This window comes from Acartia tonsa, chromosome 11, assembly GCF_053477335.1.
Source record: "Acartia tonsa isolate MP-2025a chromosome 11, ASM5347733v1, whole genome shotgun sequence".
In the NCBI taxonomy this organism is placed as follows: Eukaryota; Metazoa; Arthropoda; class Copepoda; order Calanoida; family Acartiidae; genus Acartia; species Acartia tonsa.
This window is the reverse complement of record NC_137270.1, coordinates 24,541,795-24,559,775: the sequence shown is the minus strand read 5'-3', so window position 1 is coordinate 24,559,775 and position 17,981 is coordinate 24,541,795. Positions and strand designations below refer to the sequence as shown.

At 32.0% G+C, this 17,981-nt stretch overlaps 1 protein-coding gene across 2 annotated transcripts in view; it reads right to left on the bottom strand.

The window, feature by feature from the left end:
- Positions 1–1,311: 1,311 nt before the first annotated feature.
- LOC145331935 (carbonic anhydrase 2-like) overlaps positions 1,312–17,981 on the bottom strand; it is a 52,362-nt gene continuing 35,692 nt past the window's right edge. The window contains exons 8-20 of one of the 2 annotated variants that reach the window (XM_080176809.1): positions 17,503–17,532; positions 14,973–15,048; positions 14,488–14,558; positions 14,258–14,294; positions 13,533–13,620; positions 11,838–11,917; positions 10,817–10,860; positions 9,380–9,403; positions 6,243–6,298; positions 4,599–4,702; positions 3,141–3,178; positions 2,430–2,494; positions 1,312–1,446 (exon numbers count right to left, since the gene is read on the bottom strand). In XM_080176809.1, coding sequence (XP_080032935.1) covers positions 1,415–1,446; positions 2,430–2,494; positions 3,141–3,178; positions 4,599–4,702; positions 6,243–6,298; positions 9,380–9,403; positions 10,817–10,860; positions 11,838–11,917; positions 13,533–13,620; positions 14,258–14,294; positions 14,488–14,558; positions 14,973–15,048; positions 17,503–17,532 — 745 coding nt within the window. In that variant the 3' untranslated portion in view covers positions 1,312–1,414. The remainder of the gene's footprint in view (positions 1,447–2,429; positions 2,495–3,140; positions 3,179–4,598; positions 4,703–6,242; positions 6,299–9,379; positions 9,404–10,816; positions 10,861–11,837; positions 11,918–13,532; positions 13,621–14,257; positions 14,295–14,487; positions 14,559–14,972; positions 15,049–17,502; positions 17,533–17,981) is intronic. The other variant, XM_080176810.1, reaches the window with a different exon arrangement.

Here is a 17,981-nt window from a genome sequence, read left to right as displayed (position 1 = left end):
TCCACCTCAAAACTTAACCAATAGAATTGACAAAAAAAAAGGATAATGTTCATACAATATATACAATAGATACTACAATAAAAATAGTGATACTTACATAACATGTAAAGAATGAAAAAGTATGAACAAATTTGCTTCAGTCTGTTTATAAACTTCAAAACAATGCAGTAAAAAATGCATTATTGTTTCTTGTGTTTAAAAAATATCTGTTACAGTGTATGTACATTTATTTAGGTTTTGTTCAGGTTTTGTTCAAGTCAACCCTTAAAAGTCGAAAATTATGATTCTTAAAATAAACTTATATTTTTTATTATAGTTTTATAAAACTTTTTCAATTTTGCTTAGAATGGATTCGAAATATTTTTCTGATTCTAAAGGTATATATGAACCCATATTTTTTATGTCTGTTTGAGAAAATATTTAGGTTTAAAGTTTTTATTAAACCGAAGTTTAAAAAATAGATTTTTTCAATAATTACTCAACAGAATTTTAAAAGTAAGGTGTCAAATTAAAGATCTTACTATTTTTGTTCATACTGGCAATTTTCTTCTTTTATTTTGTTGCGTTTTAGTACCTTAAAACCGACTTAATTATTTTTTTGAAAAACTTAAATTACTTCAAAAATAAGAGGTCTACAAAAAAAACGATTGCATATCTGAATTCTATGAAAAATTTTACATCTACTACTTACTAAAAGAACCGGCTAGCTATCTTAAATAAAAAGCAAAAAAGTTAATACACCTTCTTTGCAAATTAGATAAAACCAAAGAAAATCATTCTTACCACACTAAGCAATATATAATTAAATCCAGGTATAAGGTACAACCAACAAGCGAAATAAATCTAAAATAATATTTGGGGGGCAAATGGAGAGGTCGTCAATTTTACGATGTGTTGCCCCCCAACGACAGCTGAAAAACACGTATAGGTTTCGTGATTTTTTCCCGAATTAATTTCATTGTTGGTATAAACTGCAACCAACCAAAATTTAGTCCCCAAAGTTGTTAGGAGAATGAAAAAGAAAGTGTTATTATAAAACTTTGGGGACTGGTGTAATAAACATCCCATTGTCCCTTCTTCCTGAAAGTTACTATGTACGAAGGCATAATCGAAACCTTATTCATTGCAATCTTTGCGTGTTATAACCGTTTTTTTGGTCTTGTTATAATGTATGTACATCATTAGATTAAAACAAGAGAGGGAGAAGAGGTTAAATAACTGTATGTCCCCACCCCGTGGACCCTGTGCCGAAATTTAATTGGTTCTTTGAATATCAGCCAATAACGTCGGGAATATAAAAAAGAAAACAAATTTTATCAAATGGTTATTTATTATGTTAAATTTATACACTAATTAAGACGTAAAAATTTATATTTAGTCTAGCAAATCCTTATTCAATAGTAAAATTACAATATCAATAGTTTTTCACCAACAGCAGAAAAATGCCTGAAAAAGAAATCCTGAGATTGTAAGCTTTAGGTTATGTAATCTTTATAAGTAACAGGATGCCTGTGTGTCTATAAAGCTGACAGATTCTCCTTCACAGTGAAGCTTGTTATATGTTCAGAGAAGGTTTTATACTATATTTGGGGAGGATACCTCCACCCTCCCAAGAAAAATAACTCCCTTACTATTCTTTTTTTCATAAAACTATTTTGTAAAGTAAAGGGTCGACGTTTTTTTACAATTTAACAAGTACAAAAAGCAAGGTTTGACGGACAAAGTAAGTTATAGATCACACAGTCAGTGCGGTGGTAATAAAAAAATAGTTATAAAGGTACTAGCGGCTAAGCCCCTAGATGCCCCTATGGTTACTAAGGCGAGAGGGGAAAATCGAACTCTACGCTTTTCTATTTGAGTTATAAAAGAAAAAGAGAAAAAAATATATTTTTGTTTGGGAGGGTGGAGATACCTTCCCACAAAATACTTTTAAACCTTCCCTGGACCTATAAGAAGCTTCAGCGGTTAGCGAGATCCCTCGCTACAGACAAAAACAGCTTACTACTTTATATAATAGGTTGGTAATTCTCAAAATATTTCGTATTTTCTAACTTAGTATAACATGTAGCTGTATGTTCTAGTTATGAAAGTATCTTTTTCCACTTATTACAAATATTCCACAACCCCCCCCCCCCTCCCCTTTCTAGTAGCGAAGCTACTCTATAATTTGAAATGTCCGTCTGAAATTTTTTTGGGGAAACATGATTTTCTCGGCTCCTTTTGAAGATAGACGCCTGAAATTTTCTAGGATTAAATAATTTCCCATTCTTCATATTTTCATATGCCAATTAATTGGGGTGCTAGATCTATTCCTTGATTTTTATGTTTAATTGTTTTACACTGCTCTATGGTTCATTTTTTCCTTATGTCCATCCACAATTTTTAAACTTCGCTATTTATGGATGTTGTCATCCTTGTTTATATCATACCTGGAACCAATATGATAAAACTTGACATAATACTAGAACAGGAGTTGCAAATATCCACATTCCTACTATAATAATAAAATAGAGACATATTAGTTAAGCAATAAAAATTTGAAAGAATTTTAATGAATATAATAGATTTGAAATCTGCATAAAATTTTAAGGAATTTTTATAAAATTCGTTTTTTGTATAATTCTTTATCTATAAGCGCAAATACAAATTAAGTTAAATAATTTTGACATCTGAGATTGGTGGATTGAAAACTATCTGCGCCCTGATTGAAGAAGCTTAAGTGACGTACATCATTCAACCAATTAGAGCGCAGGTAGTTTCCAATCCACCTATCCTATTGGTCAAAATTTATTAACTTAAATTGGATTTGCGCTTTTAAATAATGAATTATATAAAAAACGAATTTTATAAAAAATCCTTAAAATTTAATGCAGATTTCAAATCTATTATATTCATTAAAATTCTTTCCAATTTTTATAGCTTAATATTAGTTTTGAATATTGAAAGCGTAGCAATTCTATAATTAATACCAGAAAGCACGTATGTCCATTTTAAACATGATAATTTTTAGCTTTTTAATATAACAGTATTCTATATGAAAAATGCGTCGTAATTCTATATTTGTAATGTTAGTTTGTCTGACTTTCTGATTTGTTAAGCTTTGATATTTTCTCAATCTTTTTTTCAATTCAATTACTTACCTGGCCCAGAGGGCTTCAGCGCTCTTTCTTTCTTCAGCCTTTAAACGAATAATACTATTATATTATCAGGGTTCTTACGGGATAAGACAATGGACGATAAATTAGAAACCTATCCCTGGAAACGCTCGTTAAGGGGCGATATTCTTCGTTTTCATTCACAGTAGCTTTTCTCCTATTCCTAGCCTCTGCGGGGGGCTCTAATCCTGCGGGGCCAATTACCTAACCCAATATAACCTAACCTAAAATAACCTATCAAAAGCCATTTTAAAAATGCGACGAATCGCCCATTGAGGGGTGTTGCCACGAAAGGGACTATTCCCAAAAAAAAAACAATTTTCTCGGCTACTTTTAATTTTAGATAGGCAGCTGAAATTTTATTCTAATGATTCCCTGTGGAAGTGAGTATCCAGTATATAAATTACTTGGTACGTCGGTCTGTCGGTTATGCTTCAAATGACTTAGATACTTTTTTTCCATTTTTCTATCCATGATTGGCTTCTCTACTTAAGAATGTTCTTCTTTTTATATATGTAGTAGCGACTATGCCTTAAAAAGTTTTTAAAAACCTCCCATGACCTATGAGAAGCTACTTTGTAAAGGAGAACTATATCAGTTCATCAGATAGCAAATCATTTGGTACAGACATACACACAGACAGACAGACATCCTGTTACTTTTATATAAGTATATAAACCTCGGCCATGACAGCATGCATTGGAATATTCTTGTTAGGGCAAGGAGTGGTCAGAACAAAATTATTAAGTACAGACATACACACAGACAGACAGACATACTGTTACTTGCATATAAGGATATTAACCTCGACCATGACAGCATGCATTGGAATATTCTTGTTAGGGCATGGAGTGGTCAGAACAAAATTATTTGGTACAGACATACACACAGACAGACAGACATCCTGTTACTTGCATATAAGGATATTAACCTCAGCCATGACAGCATGCATCGGAATATTCTTGTTAGGGCAAGGAGTGGTCAGAACAAAATTATTTGGTACAGACATACACACAGACAGACAGACAGACATCCTGTTACTTGCATATAAGGATATTAACCTCGGCCATGACAGCATGCATCGGAATATTCTTGTTAGGGCAAGGAGTGGTCAGAACAAAATTATTTGGTACAGACATACACACAGACAGACAGACAGACATCCTGTTACTTGTATATAAGGATATTAACCTCGGCCATGACAGCATGCATCGGAATATTCTTGTTAGGGCAAGGAGTGGTCAGAACAAAATTATTTGGTACAGACATACACACAGACAGACAGACATCCTGTTACTTGCATATAAGGATATTAACCTCGGCCATGACAGCATGCATAGGAATATTCTTGTTAGGGCAAGGAGTGGTCAGAACAAAATTATTTGGTACAGACATACACACAGACAGACAGACATCCTGTTACTTGCATATAAGGATATTAACCTCGGCCATGACAGCATGCATTGGAATATTCTTGTTAGGGCATGGAGTGGTCAGAACAAAATCCTCATGTTTCGGCAGGGCAGTGCTTCGCAGTCCAACAGATGCTAACAAAAGATTCAAATATTTGATCTAATTCTATTAGTTTTAAAATAATAAGATATATTCAAATAATGAATCCGTTTTTTAGGAAACCATGAATCTTAAGGTTTAAGACAATGGCCAATAAATTAATGATACACAAAATTACCCCTTTGTAAATTACAATTAGTGATGAAAACGTAAGAACCCAACTTAATGAACAAACCAATCAAAGTTCGATAAAAAGTCCCCAAAGTTGTTAATCCAACGAAAAAGAAAACGTTATTATAAAACTTTGGGGAATATTGTAATAAACAGCCGAATGTTCCCTTCCTTTAGATTTTTTGGTTTTGACCAAATATTTTAAAATGGGGGGGGGGGGGAGGGGGAGGTCTATTTCCTCGACTTGACATTGTGAGAGAAACCACTGAAAATAATATTTTCTGAAACAAATCACAAAAAAAAGAAAATGCTGAAATGTTCAGTGAAAAAAAAATCAATTAATCTGTGATTCAAATCTTAACTACAATATGTGGTAAAAAATTATTCTTTATTTTTTACTTACAATCTCCTTTTAGGTATACATTCACTAAGCAAGAAAAAAATATCATTTAATCTTGAGAAATATTCTAATATTTTCTATAACTTTGTTAATTAAATTTTAAACTTAAAAACTTTCTTGAAAAGTTTTTTTGTTTCTTTTTTGGCTAACTTGCATAATTTAAATTCAATGTTTGAAAATAAATTTTATCACTCTCCAATTGCCCGACATAGTTCTCCTTTCAACTCTTACTTACATCTCTTTTATCAATGAGCCCCTAGGGGCGTAGCCGCTAATAAATAATATATTTTCAACAAATAGATTACTTACTACATATAAACAAATTTAATGTTAGTATCAATAGAGTTATTTAAAAATAACTAAATAAAAAACTCTAAGGCTGTTAGCTGATAAACAACTGAACGAACATAAAATTCCCGTCAATTGTAATGGCATAATAAGGCTTATGAATTACAAAAAAAGCATAGACTAAATGCACAGAATCGGATTATATATCTTATTTTGCTATAACTTTTGGAGTTAAACGTTTTGTTTAGTTCAAAGTAACATAAATTCACAAATTAAAAAAAAATTATTTCAACAAGGATAACAACATCAATAAAAAAAGAAACAGACAAACAAATACCCGAACTTTTAAAACAAGTGGAGTAGCAACAAATTCAATTAACTCAATATTAGTTAAAAGTCTGAAAGAAAACTGAGCTTTATAAATGTATACACAAAAGATAAGTTAATATGCTGAATATGGACTTACATTTAAGACTTGATTATGTAAATGCCTCGATAATATCAATACACCTGATGATAAAAATGGACTTTCAGGTAATATTTATAGAGTTGCTACGCTTTCTAAATTGTAACTGTTATTAAAAGTTTTTAATCGATAGAACAATTTTAACATTTCTGTATAAACTACAAGAGCTATCCGTTATGGACAGATCGACCCTAAAAGCTGAAAAGCTTTGCTTATTAAGTAGCTATGCAATACAAATTTAATTACTTACATCCTCTAGAAATCTTATCCTTTTGAATCAGCTCAATGCCATGATAGTACACAGGCCTAAAATTATACAAAATAAGTTGTTAAAAGTAGAGCTGTTAGAAGGATTATAATTCTTTTTGTAAATACTAGCGGTTTCGCCCCTAAACTTTCGGAGCTTTGCCCCAAGAGGTAATTTAAAAATTTGGTGCTGCGACCACTAATTTCAAATCAATTTATAAAAAAAATGAGGGGGATTTTTTTTGTTTTTTGGAGGGGTTGGGTGTTCCCCCCTCCCAAGAAATAGCCTAAAACCACCACAAGACCAGTAAGTATATTCCCTGAAGAGTAGAATCCGATCGGTTCAGTGGTTACCGAGATCTTAAGGGACAGACAGACTGACGGAAGGACAGACAGACATCATTCTACTTTGTATTATAGATAGTAGGCATGATGATTATTTATAAAATATCATTCAAAGAATATGACTTATTAACCAAATAAAGCTAGAAAAATCTTGATTTCATTAATGTGACAAGGACGTTATAATTCATTGAATATTTAGTGGTAAAGCTATTCTTCAAGTATTAGTTGTTCGTTTGTCTTTCGTGTATAGTATGATGCAAGCAGTGGCGTGCACAGCAATTCACCTTATCAAAAGCCATTGTGAAAATACGACGAAACGCCCCTAAAGGGGTGTTACCTCGCAAGGGACTATACCCGAATTTTAGTTTAATTAATATTTAATTTAGAGTAGCTTTACTCTTAATATAATAAATGTACAAGCCTCTCTAATCTTCCTTATTTTAGATCATGTAAACTAATAATAATAATATGTATAAGTCTGCGTCCAAAATGAGATAATTCTTTTTTCCTATGTAGAATTATAGCATTATTATTAGATTATACTTTTTATTTTTTTATATGTTTGAAACGTTTTTATACGTCCTAAAGTACAAATTAAAAGTTATGAAAATATTAGTTATCCTTTATACTAAAGTAACAGGATGTCTGTTTGTGTGTCTGTGTGCCAGTGTGTTTGTACCGAAGGATCTCGCTAACCGATCGGGTTCTCCTTAACAGGGTAGCTTCTCATAGGTCCCAGGAAGGTTTATAACTATTTTGGAAGAGGGTACCACCACCCTCCCAAGAGAAATCGCCCCTAGAAAACCCCCCCCAAAAAAATTTTTTTTCTTCATTTTTTTAACAAAAATAAAAAATACCCCCCCCCCAAAATTTTTTTACTTTTTGTTTTAAAATCTAAAATAATAAATTGGGTTATAAAATTCGACTCTTCTCTCCTCAAGTGCCCCAGGCCTCTAGGGGCGTAGCCGCTAGTTTATATACTGTATCATTTAAAATATTATCGTTTTTGTATTTGATTTAAAGTAGCTTTTTTTGTCAGTCTATAAGACATAAAAGTGTTCCCATTCGTGAAAAAAAAGAATCATCGTTAGGAGCGGAGAATCGATAACATTACTTTTGTAATAAATGCTCCAATGTTAGATGTTAGATTTAAAAATCTTCAAAAATTAAATAGTAGAAATCATTTGGACAAAAACACCTCGAATTTCATATTTGGTCAAGAGAAATAACAAAAAGTTTTTATTTCAAAACCAAAACGTTTCCTTGATTTTTTTAGTTGTGTCCCTAACAATATCAAGCTACCTTGTTAAATTTCTACAAAAAAATATTCCTATTCTAAAAGCTAAGCTTTACTATAATTAGGGAATGTATGTGCTTTCGTCGGTACGTACGTAACGGTTAGCTTTTTTAGTTAATTTATGCATATTTGAATTGTTATATCTATGTCAAACTTTAGATGATTATTCCTGTATCATTTAGGTACGATTCAGAAAGCGTTGCAACTCTATAATCATTTCTAGAAAGTCCTTACTTCCCTTTACAACATGTTATGCTAATTCTAAACTTTTTTTTGTATGGTATATTTATCCTATTCAGCTGATCTTTGAAACAATAATTCCAAAGACAAAAAGGTGCCAAATTTTTTAGAAGCATCTCTATAATATTCATTTTTGTGTATATCTTTAAATCTATAATGTTCTGCTTTTAAAGTTTTGACACTAAACAAGTGTACTCGTTAGTTTTACCGTTTGATTTTTGTGCTTCTCTACTAATGGATGTTGTCATCCTTGTTCTTATATGAAACAAGGATGACAACATCCATAAGTAGCAAAGCTAAAAAATTATGAATGGATATCGGGAAAAAAATCACTATAGAGCAGTGTCATACAATAAACAATAAACTTGATAAAAAAGGGAAATAACAAAACCTTTAAAATCACAAAAATTAAGAATCTAGGAATCGATCTAGCACCTTAAATAACAGAAAAAAACAATGTATTGATTAGATGGGCATATGTCATAGAAATCTTCCCTAAACATTTCAGCTGTCTATCTTGAATAGGAGCCGAGAAAATCACGTTTTCCCCAATTCATTGATTACGGAAGGACCGAAGGACATTCAGAGTTATAGAGTAGCTTCGATACTAAAAACAAAAACATTAACATATGAATAACTAGAGTTGGCTCGATATAACTATCTCCCTATTGGCTAGTTTTCTATATGCATATTTATTTCTCAATAAATCTATTTTCTTCACCCGGCATTACTATTTAAACGGAAGTAAATATTTAATAATTTAAATGATCTTAAAAAGATTTTTTAAATTATATTTTTTTCTTTACATTACCATCACCAAAGGGTTTATTATATGATTACAATTTTAGTTCAATATTTGAACACACAAAGTGTCGCCACAATCGAATTCTTTTAAAACAGAGTTTTCTTAAATTTATTATATCATAAATTTAAATTTTCTTTTTTATGATTAGAAATTAAATACTTCATTATAATGTAAATAGCAACATGAAATGAAAAAAATGAATTTGTTTTTAATAAAGTAAAATAATGGGTCTTATCATTCTGGGCAATGAGAGTTTATTATGGATTATTGGAGCACTATGAGTTTTCAACGAATAGTCCTTGGAAAATTTGAGCTCGTTTATAGACATTTATTTCCTACATAGATCTGACATGGATCTTGAAGCAATTAAGCAGGCCGTTTTGTACAGGTTAAAAATTGGAAGATTTCATTAAATAAAAGTTATCGCAAATATACTTAGTAAATAATTACTGACCTTTCATTAACAGGCTGGGTTTCTCTAGACATCACAAGAAAAACATTTCATTAATATTAACACTTATTCACAGTTCACTCGAAGCGACAGTAAGAGAAAAAAAATTCCCAGACATAAGGCCAACTGTTTCGAAAATGTCCCAATGAACATATAAATTTAGTGGAAAAACGAAAATCTTAAAATGAGGCCTTTTTGAGAAAATTAGATTTGAAAATTTCAAGTTCAATTTTCATACCCTTTTGCTTTTGTGAAGTCTTTCATAAAACATCTCTATATATGATTTATTTAAGGCTGAATCTCCTTGACCTTAGCAAAGCATCTGATAGAAATGGCTATTAAAAAAATAGAAAAAATGCTTATTGAATAGATTTACTCAAGAGACATACTGTCTGATTCCTCCAATAAGAGAATAATAAAGGAACATACAAGAGATCTCATTGGTTGAAATTGTGTACACATTTTGCATATTTTTTTCATTTCGTTCGTATTATGAGTCAGCTATAAATTGTCGCATATTTTAGGATTAGGCTTTTCCTGGGTAAATTAATTAGTGTAAAAAATTCTTCCCTCGTATAATTTGGCGTATGACGAAACATATATTGAGTTAGTTATAAAATTCTTTTGATAAAGTTGGCTTTCTAAAAATTATATCGTCGAATAAATTCGTCTAAAATTTCGTCGCCCGTATCTAGTACATACCAAGATGTAAAAAAAGTCTGTCTGCAAAAATTCCCTTTTTAATTTATACTATCAAGATATAATATGTCTGTTGCTTATTAGTATCAATCAGGGCTCGGCACTGCGCCTCAGCCGCTTGTCTGCAAATATAAAAAGATAATTCGAAAAGATGGATTGTCTGTTTCAGAATATTTTTAGGCATCCAGCTGAAGTTTATAATATGACGATTTCAATGAGGCTTACGCACTTATGCCGAGCCCTCGTGTCATTGATAGCCTCAGATAGCCTATGGAGGATGGGATACACAACAAGATCTTATTTTAGTCTGAACAAAAATCTTGCTTAACGTTAGGCTGTTATTATTGCCATGTTTTCTTATTAGTTGCTTAACATCTTTTGGGGACTTTGTTGAATTTTGTTTGGTTGCTTCAAAAAGTTGAGTGTCCAAACGTTTCAGTCGCTTATTGTAATCTATAGAAGAAATAATTATAGTATAATAATTGGGAATGTACTTACATTTTTTGCCATTGTCTTATCCCTTTAGATCCCTGGAAAGTCATAACTCTGCATGTTAATGAGTTTCATCTCCCTTCTCTCATTATATATGTCATGCACATGACATAGCAACAGTAGGAACCATTTTTAATGACTTTAGTTTCTTAGTTGCACCGGGATTCGAACCAATCACCTGCCCAACAATTATGGGTTTAGAGAGTCAGGCATATGATAAATCTATGATTAAATTGAAATGTATTTTGCCTGAAGTTGTTAACAATCTCCTTTCCTTGCCTATTCTTCAAAGACTGAAAATATATGAAAAGTATTTTAATATTTAACACTAAAGAAAATAGTTTTTAAAGGCGAAGCTTTTCAATAATTAGGGTCAGTCCGTCCGTACGTCCGTCCATCAGTAACGGATAGCTTTTTTCGTTAAATTAGGCATTTTAGAATTGTCCTATCGATTTCAAACTTTGCATGTTGATTCCTTTAGTAGTTAGGTACGATTTAGAAAGCGTAGCAACTCTATAATCATTACCAAAATGTCCGTACGTCCATTTTGAACATGTCGATTTTTACTTTTTTAACAACGAATTTTCATATGATCTAATCATCCGATTGATCTGATTTTTGGTGTATTGATTCCTGGGACAACAAAATATTATGTTATAGCGAAGCAACACTATAATCAAGTCCTTAAAATGTAAGTATGTCCATAGATATTATCCTGTATCAAGCAGTTTTTCAACAAATTTACTTACAATTTTGCTTCGACTCTTATACATTTATATTCTGATTATTCAGTTCTGACACTATACAACACTACTCTCTAAATTACGTTTTCTGTCCGTTAGTCCGTAATAAGGTAAATGTTTTTTTTAACGGCAGCTATTCAGAATAGACAGCTGATTTTTTTTGTGTAAAAGTTTTCTATACCAATAAGCAATAGCATACAGTCTGTAATTTTAAATTCTTTATGTCACCTTGTCCGTATTCCAATCCGGGATTTTTTTGTGCATGTTGTCAGAGAAGCTTTTTTTTTCTATAATTAGGGTCGGTCCGTCCGTACGTCCATACGAGATAGATAGCTTTTGTCGTTAATTTAGGCATGTTAGAATTGTCCTTTGTTCGATTTCAAACTTTGCATAGTGATTCCTGTAGTAGTTAGGTACGATTTAGAAAGCGTAGCATCTCTATAATCATTACCAGAATGTCCGTACGTCAATTTTAAACATGTTGAGTTTTTAACATCAAATTTTAAATATTTTAAAATCTATGAAACCTGTAAGGCAAAGAGATGTTTTTCTTTGACGGCCAGCGGAACCTTGAAGACCATCCAGTTCACAGCCTCCTGACAACCACCTGACAAGGAGACAAGGATAAGTTAATGGGAAATAAACCAGTCTTGATCTAACCTTTTTTCTTCTTACTTCATATAATAACTAAAGGCTTCGGCCCTAGCCTCTAGGGCCTTTGACCCAAGAGGTTTAATCAATCTGTTTTTGTGTTATTTATATTCAAAAAGAAAAAGTTTTAAAAAATTTGTTGGGGAGAAATTTTTTTTTTTGTGGAGGGTAATCGAACTTCCTTTTTTTAATTTTAGTTTTAAAAAGAAATTTTTTTTGAGGGGGGGCGGGTATTTTTCATTTTCTGGGGGGGGGGGTTCCACCCCCACAGAAAATAGCTTAAAACCATCCCAGGACCAGTAGGTATATTCCCTGAAGAGTAGAGTCCAATCGGTTCAGTGGTTACTGTTATCTTAAGCTTCAGACAGACAGACAGACAGACATCGTACTACTTTGTATTATAGATACTTGTTTGTCTGTCTGTAAGTTTGTTTGTTTATCTATCTATCATTTAACTAATTGTCAATCTATCCATTGCCTATATCTGTTTATTTATCTATCTTCTGTCTATCTGTTTATCTAACTTTCGCCTTCTATTTATTTGGTGCAGTAGAAGCACTTTATTAAATTAAATTTAAAAACTTTTGGCCAAAAAATCCCGAATCACGTCATATGAGAATAATGAACTATTCAACTATGACGTCATTCGGGATACTTCGGTCAAAAGCTCAATTATTTGAATAAGGTAATTTTATAAGAAAAAAACGATATAAATTAAATCATGAATAATGAAATGAGTAATTGTATGAAATAAAATCATGTAAATTGACATCAGAGATGGATTCTTTAAAAAAAAAATTGGGTCGCTGCATCGCTGGTAAGCCAAAATTCTTTTTGTGAAAAATCCTCTAACATTACATAAAAATCTACAAAAGTTATAATAAAATCTTATGTTAATAATCCTTCTATGATTTTATTCCATTTTTGTAGATTTTTTATGTGATTTTGGAGGATTTTCACAAAAACAATTTTGCCTCACAAGTGTTGTAGCGACCCAATTTCTTTTAAAGAATTCACCTCAGCATTACTTTATACTGAATAATCTATAGATCTATCTATTTATGTATACCTGTAGTTAAAGAACCATGATAATGAAAATATTCATCCATGAGAACAGGAAGAAAGTTGAACACATTGATATCTATCTATCTACCTATCTATCTATCTATCTATCTCTCTATCTATCTATCTATCTATGTATACCTGTAGTTAAAGAACCATGATAATGAAAATATTCATCCATAAGAACAGGAAGAAAGTTGAACACATTGATATCTATCTATCTATCTATACCTGTGGTTAAAGAGCCATGATAATGAAAATATTCATCCATAAGAACAGGAAGAAAGTTGAACACATTGATATCTATCTATCTATCTATACCTGTGGTTAAAGAGCCATGATAATGAAAATATTCATCCATAAGAACAGGAAGAAAGTTGAACACATTGATATCTATCTATCTATCTATCTATCTATACCTGTAGTTAAAGAGCCATGATAATGAAAATATTCATCCATGAGAACAGGAAGAAAGTTGAACACATTGATATCTATCTATCTATCTATACCTGTAGTTAAAGAGCCATGATAATGAAAATATTCATCCATAAGAACAGGAAGAAAGTTGAACACATTGATATCACCAGAAACACCACCCTACAATACAATCCATGTACTAAAGTAACAGGATGTTTGTATGTGTGTTTGTACCGAAGGATATTGCTAACCGCTTAACCGATCGGGTTCTCCTTAACAGGGTAGCTTCTCATTGGTCCTTGGAAGGTTTATAACTATTTTAGGGGAGGCTACCACCACCCTCCCAAGAGAAATCACCCCTGGAAAAAAATTTTCTCCCCCCCAAAAAAATTTTCTCCTCCAAAATTTTTTTTACTTTTTCTTTTTAAATCTAAAATAATAAATCGGGTTATCAAATTTGACTGTCCCCTCCTCAAGTGTCCCTAGAGGCCTCTAGATGCGTAGCCGCTAGTACGTGGATATTGTGGCAGGGGGAAGTTTTATTGTCAATAAAGTGTTGCTAATATTATCCTCAGATATTGGTCCATAGGTTCTACCATGGTAAGGGGAGTGGATTAAGTAAAGTCATAAGGAAATTGGGGTGGGGTGGAAGGTTTCGTTAAATTAGCCAGCTGGTAGAAACATTTTATCAGGGTTTGAAATTTGTAATTTAATAGCGCTTTTGCCACTCTGAACATAAGAAGCTAACATTATAGAAAACTGTATGTTTTATAATATATTTAATGTATTTATCAATTTTATATCAATTTTATCTGACCTTAAAATCTTCAGCAGTCCAAATTGATCCTGGTTCTCTGAAAATAAAATTTTTGCAGATCAAAGTTTTTCAGAAGAAATATTTAAAATCAATGGTTTCCAATAGTTTTGATATGAAAAAAAAATATATTATAAAAAAATTCCGGTCTGCTGTGTGTAATTTAGTATGTGTATCGGCCTCATTGGTCATTTGTTTTGTTTGACATCATTTTTTATAGGCACTGCTTCTACCTGAGTTTCTTTGCAATGATCTGTTCTAGAGTTTCCATTGCAGGAACAGCAATTTCCTCATCATCTACTACCTAAACAAGATCATCATTTGTTAGTCATTGGCGTCCACAGATATTCACCAAGGAAGAAAAAAACATTAGGGGAGGAAAAAGGCCTTTCCAACTTTAATTTTAAGGGCGGTGTTGACACCCTCTTACCGAACGCCACTGCTCTGTCATCCTGTTTATCTCAAATTTCTCATTCATTTATCGAAATAAAAGGACGTGTGTTTGTGCTTGAAATCTCGCTAACCTCTGTGTCTATACGGTTATCCTTTACAGTGTATCTTCTTATAGGTCCAGAAAAAAGTTCAAAACCTTCAAGAGAAATAGCCACTTAAAAAACCTTCCTTCATTATTTTTCTTTTTAAAATTAAACCTTAAAAAAGAAGTTCGAATACCGTTTTCAGGGCTTAGCTTTTTGGATGTTGTCATCCTTGTTTTTACCTGAAATTTAAAGCCCAGAACTGTGATACCATTTTCATGTTCTACAGCTTCTCCTACAGTTTCATCGTGAACATTTCTGTAACAAAATTTAGAATACTTCGAGCGGATACTTCCCTAGATTCTCAAGAAGTACTTGAGGGACATTTGGAGGGGGGGGGGAGTATTTTTCAAACAGCACTTTCCCTTGTGGTGGTGGAGGTGCTATGCAGCTTCATTGTAAAGGGGGAGAACCATATTGGTCCAGTGGTTAGCGCGATCCTTAGGTATTGACACACAGACATTCTGTTACTTTTATCTTTAGATTCCTATTCAAAAGCACTTTGATGTTTGTCTATCTGTCTGTTTTTAAACAAGGGAAGGTGGGTTTCTGTGTTTAACAAGTCACGTTAAGGAAAAAATTTCCCAGCAAAATTTTACAAATAAGGAAAGGTTTATTGTCCATTGACCCATCTCTTAAGAAGTCAGATAATTAGTAAATGAACAGATGCTGTATTGTTGAACACCATAGATATATCATAACTTGGATGTTGCTCCAGATTTTCATGTTCTTTAATAAAATACTCGCAGCTGACTAAATAACATTACTCCTTTACCCCATCCCCATCTCTCCTACTGAATGAACAAACTGATCAATAAATATGGTCTTTTCAATAAGAGATATAAGTTTTCCGGAATTTTAATGTAGGGAGTAGATTTGAAATCTGCATCAAATTTTAAGGATTTTTTATAAAATTCGTTTTTTGTAAAATTCTTTATCTAAAAGCGAAAATACATTTTAAGTTAATTAATTTTGACCAATAGGATAGGTGGATTTTAAACTACCTGCGCTCTAATTGGTTGAATGATGTACGACATCCAATCAGAGCGCAGATTTTTTAAATCCACCAATCACAGATGCCAAAATTAATTAACTTAATTTGTATTTTCGCTTTTAGATAAAGAATTATACAAAAAAACGAATTTTATGAAAAATCCTTAAAATTTGATGCAGATTTCAAATCTACTCCCTACATTAAAATTCCGGAAAATTTGTATCTCTTACTTTTCAAGCCAACTGAAATTGACGACAAATTTTCCCCATGTCAATATATCCAGGTATTCTATATTTATCCATTGTTGTACATCAGTGAAAGTCAGGCAGGTAGGGGACACTGATATGTAAATTATGCTTGTATCCAAAGTTTTATCAACACAGTCTGTCATTCGATGGCTTAAATGCTTTATAATATTAAATATTGATTGGTTTGTACAAAATAATTTCCAACCATTTCAAAAAAAAAGTATTTAGAAGATTTTGTTGATTATTATGGGGGGTGTATGTACATCAATATATCATATATTGCATTATCCCTGATGATTTCCGAATAAAAGGTCATTGTCAAGAATGTAATTAATTTAGGTTCAGTTATGTTTGGAATGTAATTTACATTTGTACTGCAAAATTATTCTGTAGGAATAATCATTATAATTTGTATATATTTAGAATGGTTTTGATATATACTGTTATTATATTCAACTAGCGGCTACACCTCTAGAGGCCTCTAGGGGTAATTTTAAAAGAGAAATGATTTTGGGGTCATTTTTTCTAAGGGTTATTTTTCTCCCCCAAAATAGTTATAAACCTTCCAAGGACTTTCTGAAGCTTTAAAGTAAAGGAGAACCATATCTGTTCATCGGTTATACAAAAATTGTTGTCGTATTTTAGGCAAAAACGTGTAAATTACAGTATAAAAAAGGATATTCTTTAATTGATGCATTATCGATTCAAATTCTATAAAGGTAATAATTTTGCAATTAGGTATAATACAATAAGCGATGCATCTGTATAATAAGTCTAAAAGTACGGTGATATATAACAGCCTTTTTTCAGTTATATTTGGTTATATTTAGATCGATCTGACCCTTATTATTTGTTAATGCTGGTTAGTTAGTCGGATTTGCTTAGCTTCGCTGTTATGTATGTTGTCATTCTTGTTAATCTATTTGTGACAAGACAAGGATGACAACATCCATAAAAGCGAAGCACTGAAACGGTAGGACAAACGGACATTAACACTTATATAGTGTCAGAACTGAATAATCATAATATAAATGTATAAGAGTCGAAACAAAATTGTAAGTATATTTGTTGAAAAACTGCTTGATACAGGATAATGTTTATGGACATACTTACATTTTAGGACTTGAATATAGAGTTGCTTCGCTTTTAACATTATACTTTGTTGTCCCCGGAATCAACATACCAAAAATCAGATCAATCGGATGATTAGATCACATAAAAATTAGTTGTTAAAACAGTAAAAAAATCAATATGTTTAAAATAGACGTACGGACATTCTTGTAATGATTATAGAGTTGCTACGCTTTCTGAATCGTACCTAACTACTACAGGAATCACCATGCAAAGTTTTAAATCGATAGAACAATTCAAACATGTCTTTTTTAACGATAAAAGCTATTCGTCTGTGACGGACGGACATACTGACCGACCCTAATTATAGAAAAGCTTCGCTTTTAAAAATGTTTTTACCTATGAACCATATGAAGCTCAAGAGGATAACTGAAAATAAAGGATTTAACAACTATATTTCTAGTACATACATTAATTATAAAATGTGCAAAATATTAACTTTCCGGGGGACCTCCAAGTAATCACTAATCCGAGGGGCGTAATATCCACCAACCACCCCCCCCCCCCCCCACATAATTCTCGAAAACTATAAAAGATATCAAGAAACACTCAAAAGCATGTTGTTTAATTTTAAAATTCAAGTAATTATTTTTACCGCCGTGGCACCGTTATCTACGGTAACGGCGATAACGGTAAAAAGTTTCTAATCAGCAGATGTCTTAACCATAACACCTTGGTTAAGTGTGACTTCCGAATTTGCAGGAAGTTCTAGAGATCTTAGTCTTTCAAGGCAAAACCCCCAATACCAGGACCATCAAGTTCAACAGCAGGTTTGAGTATAGATTTATTGACACAAACTGTTTCAAAGTCCTGAAATT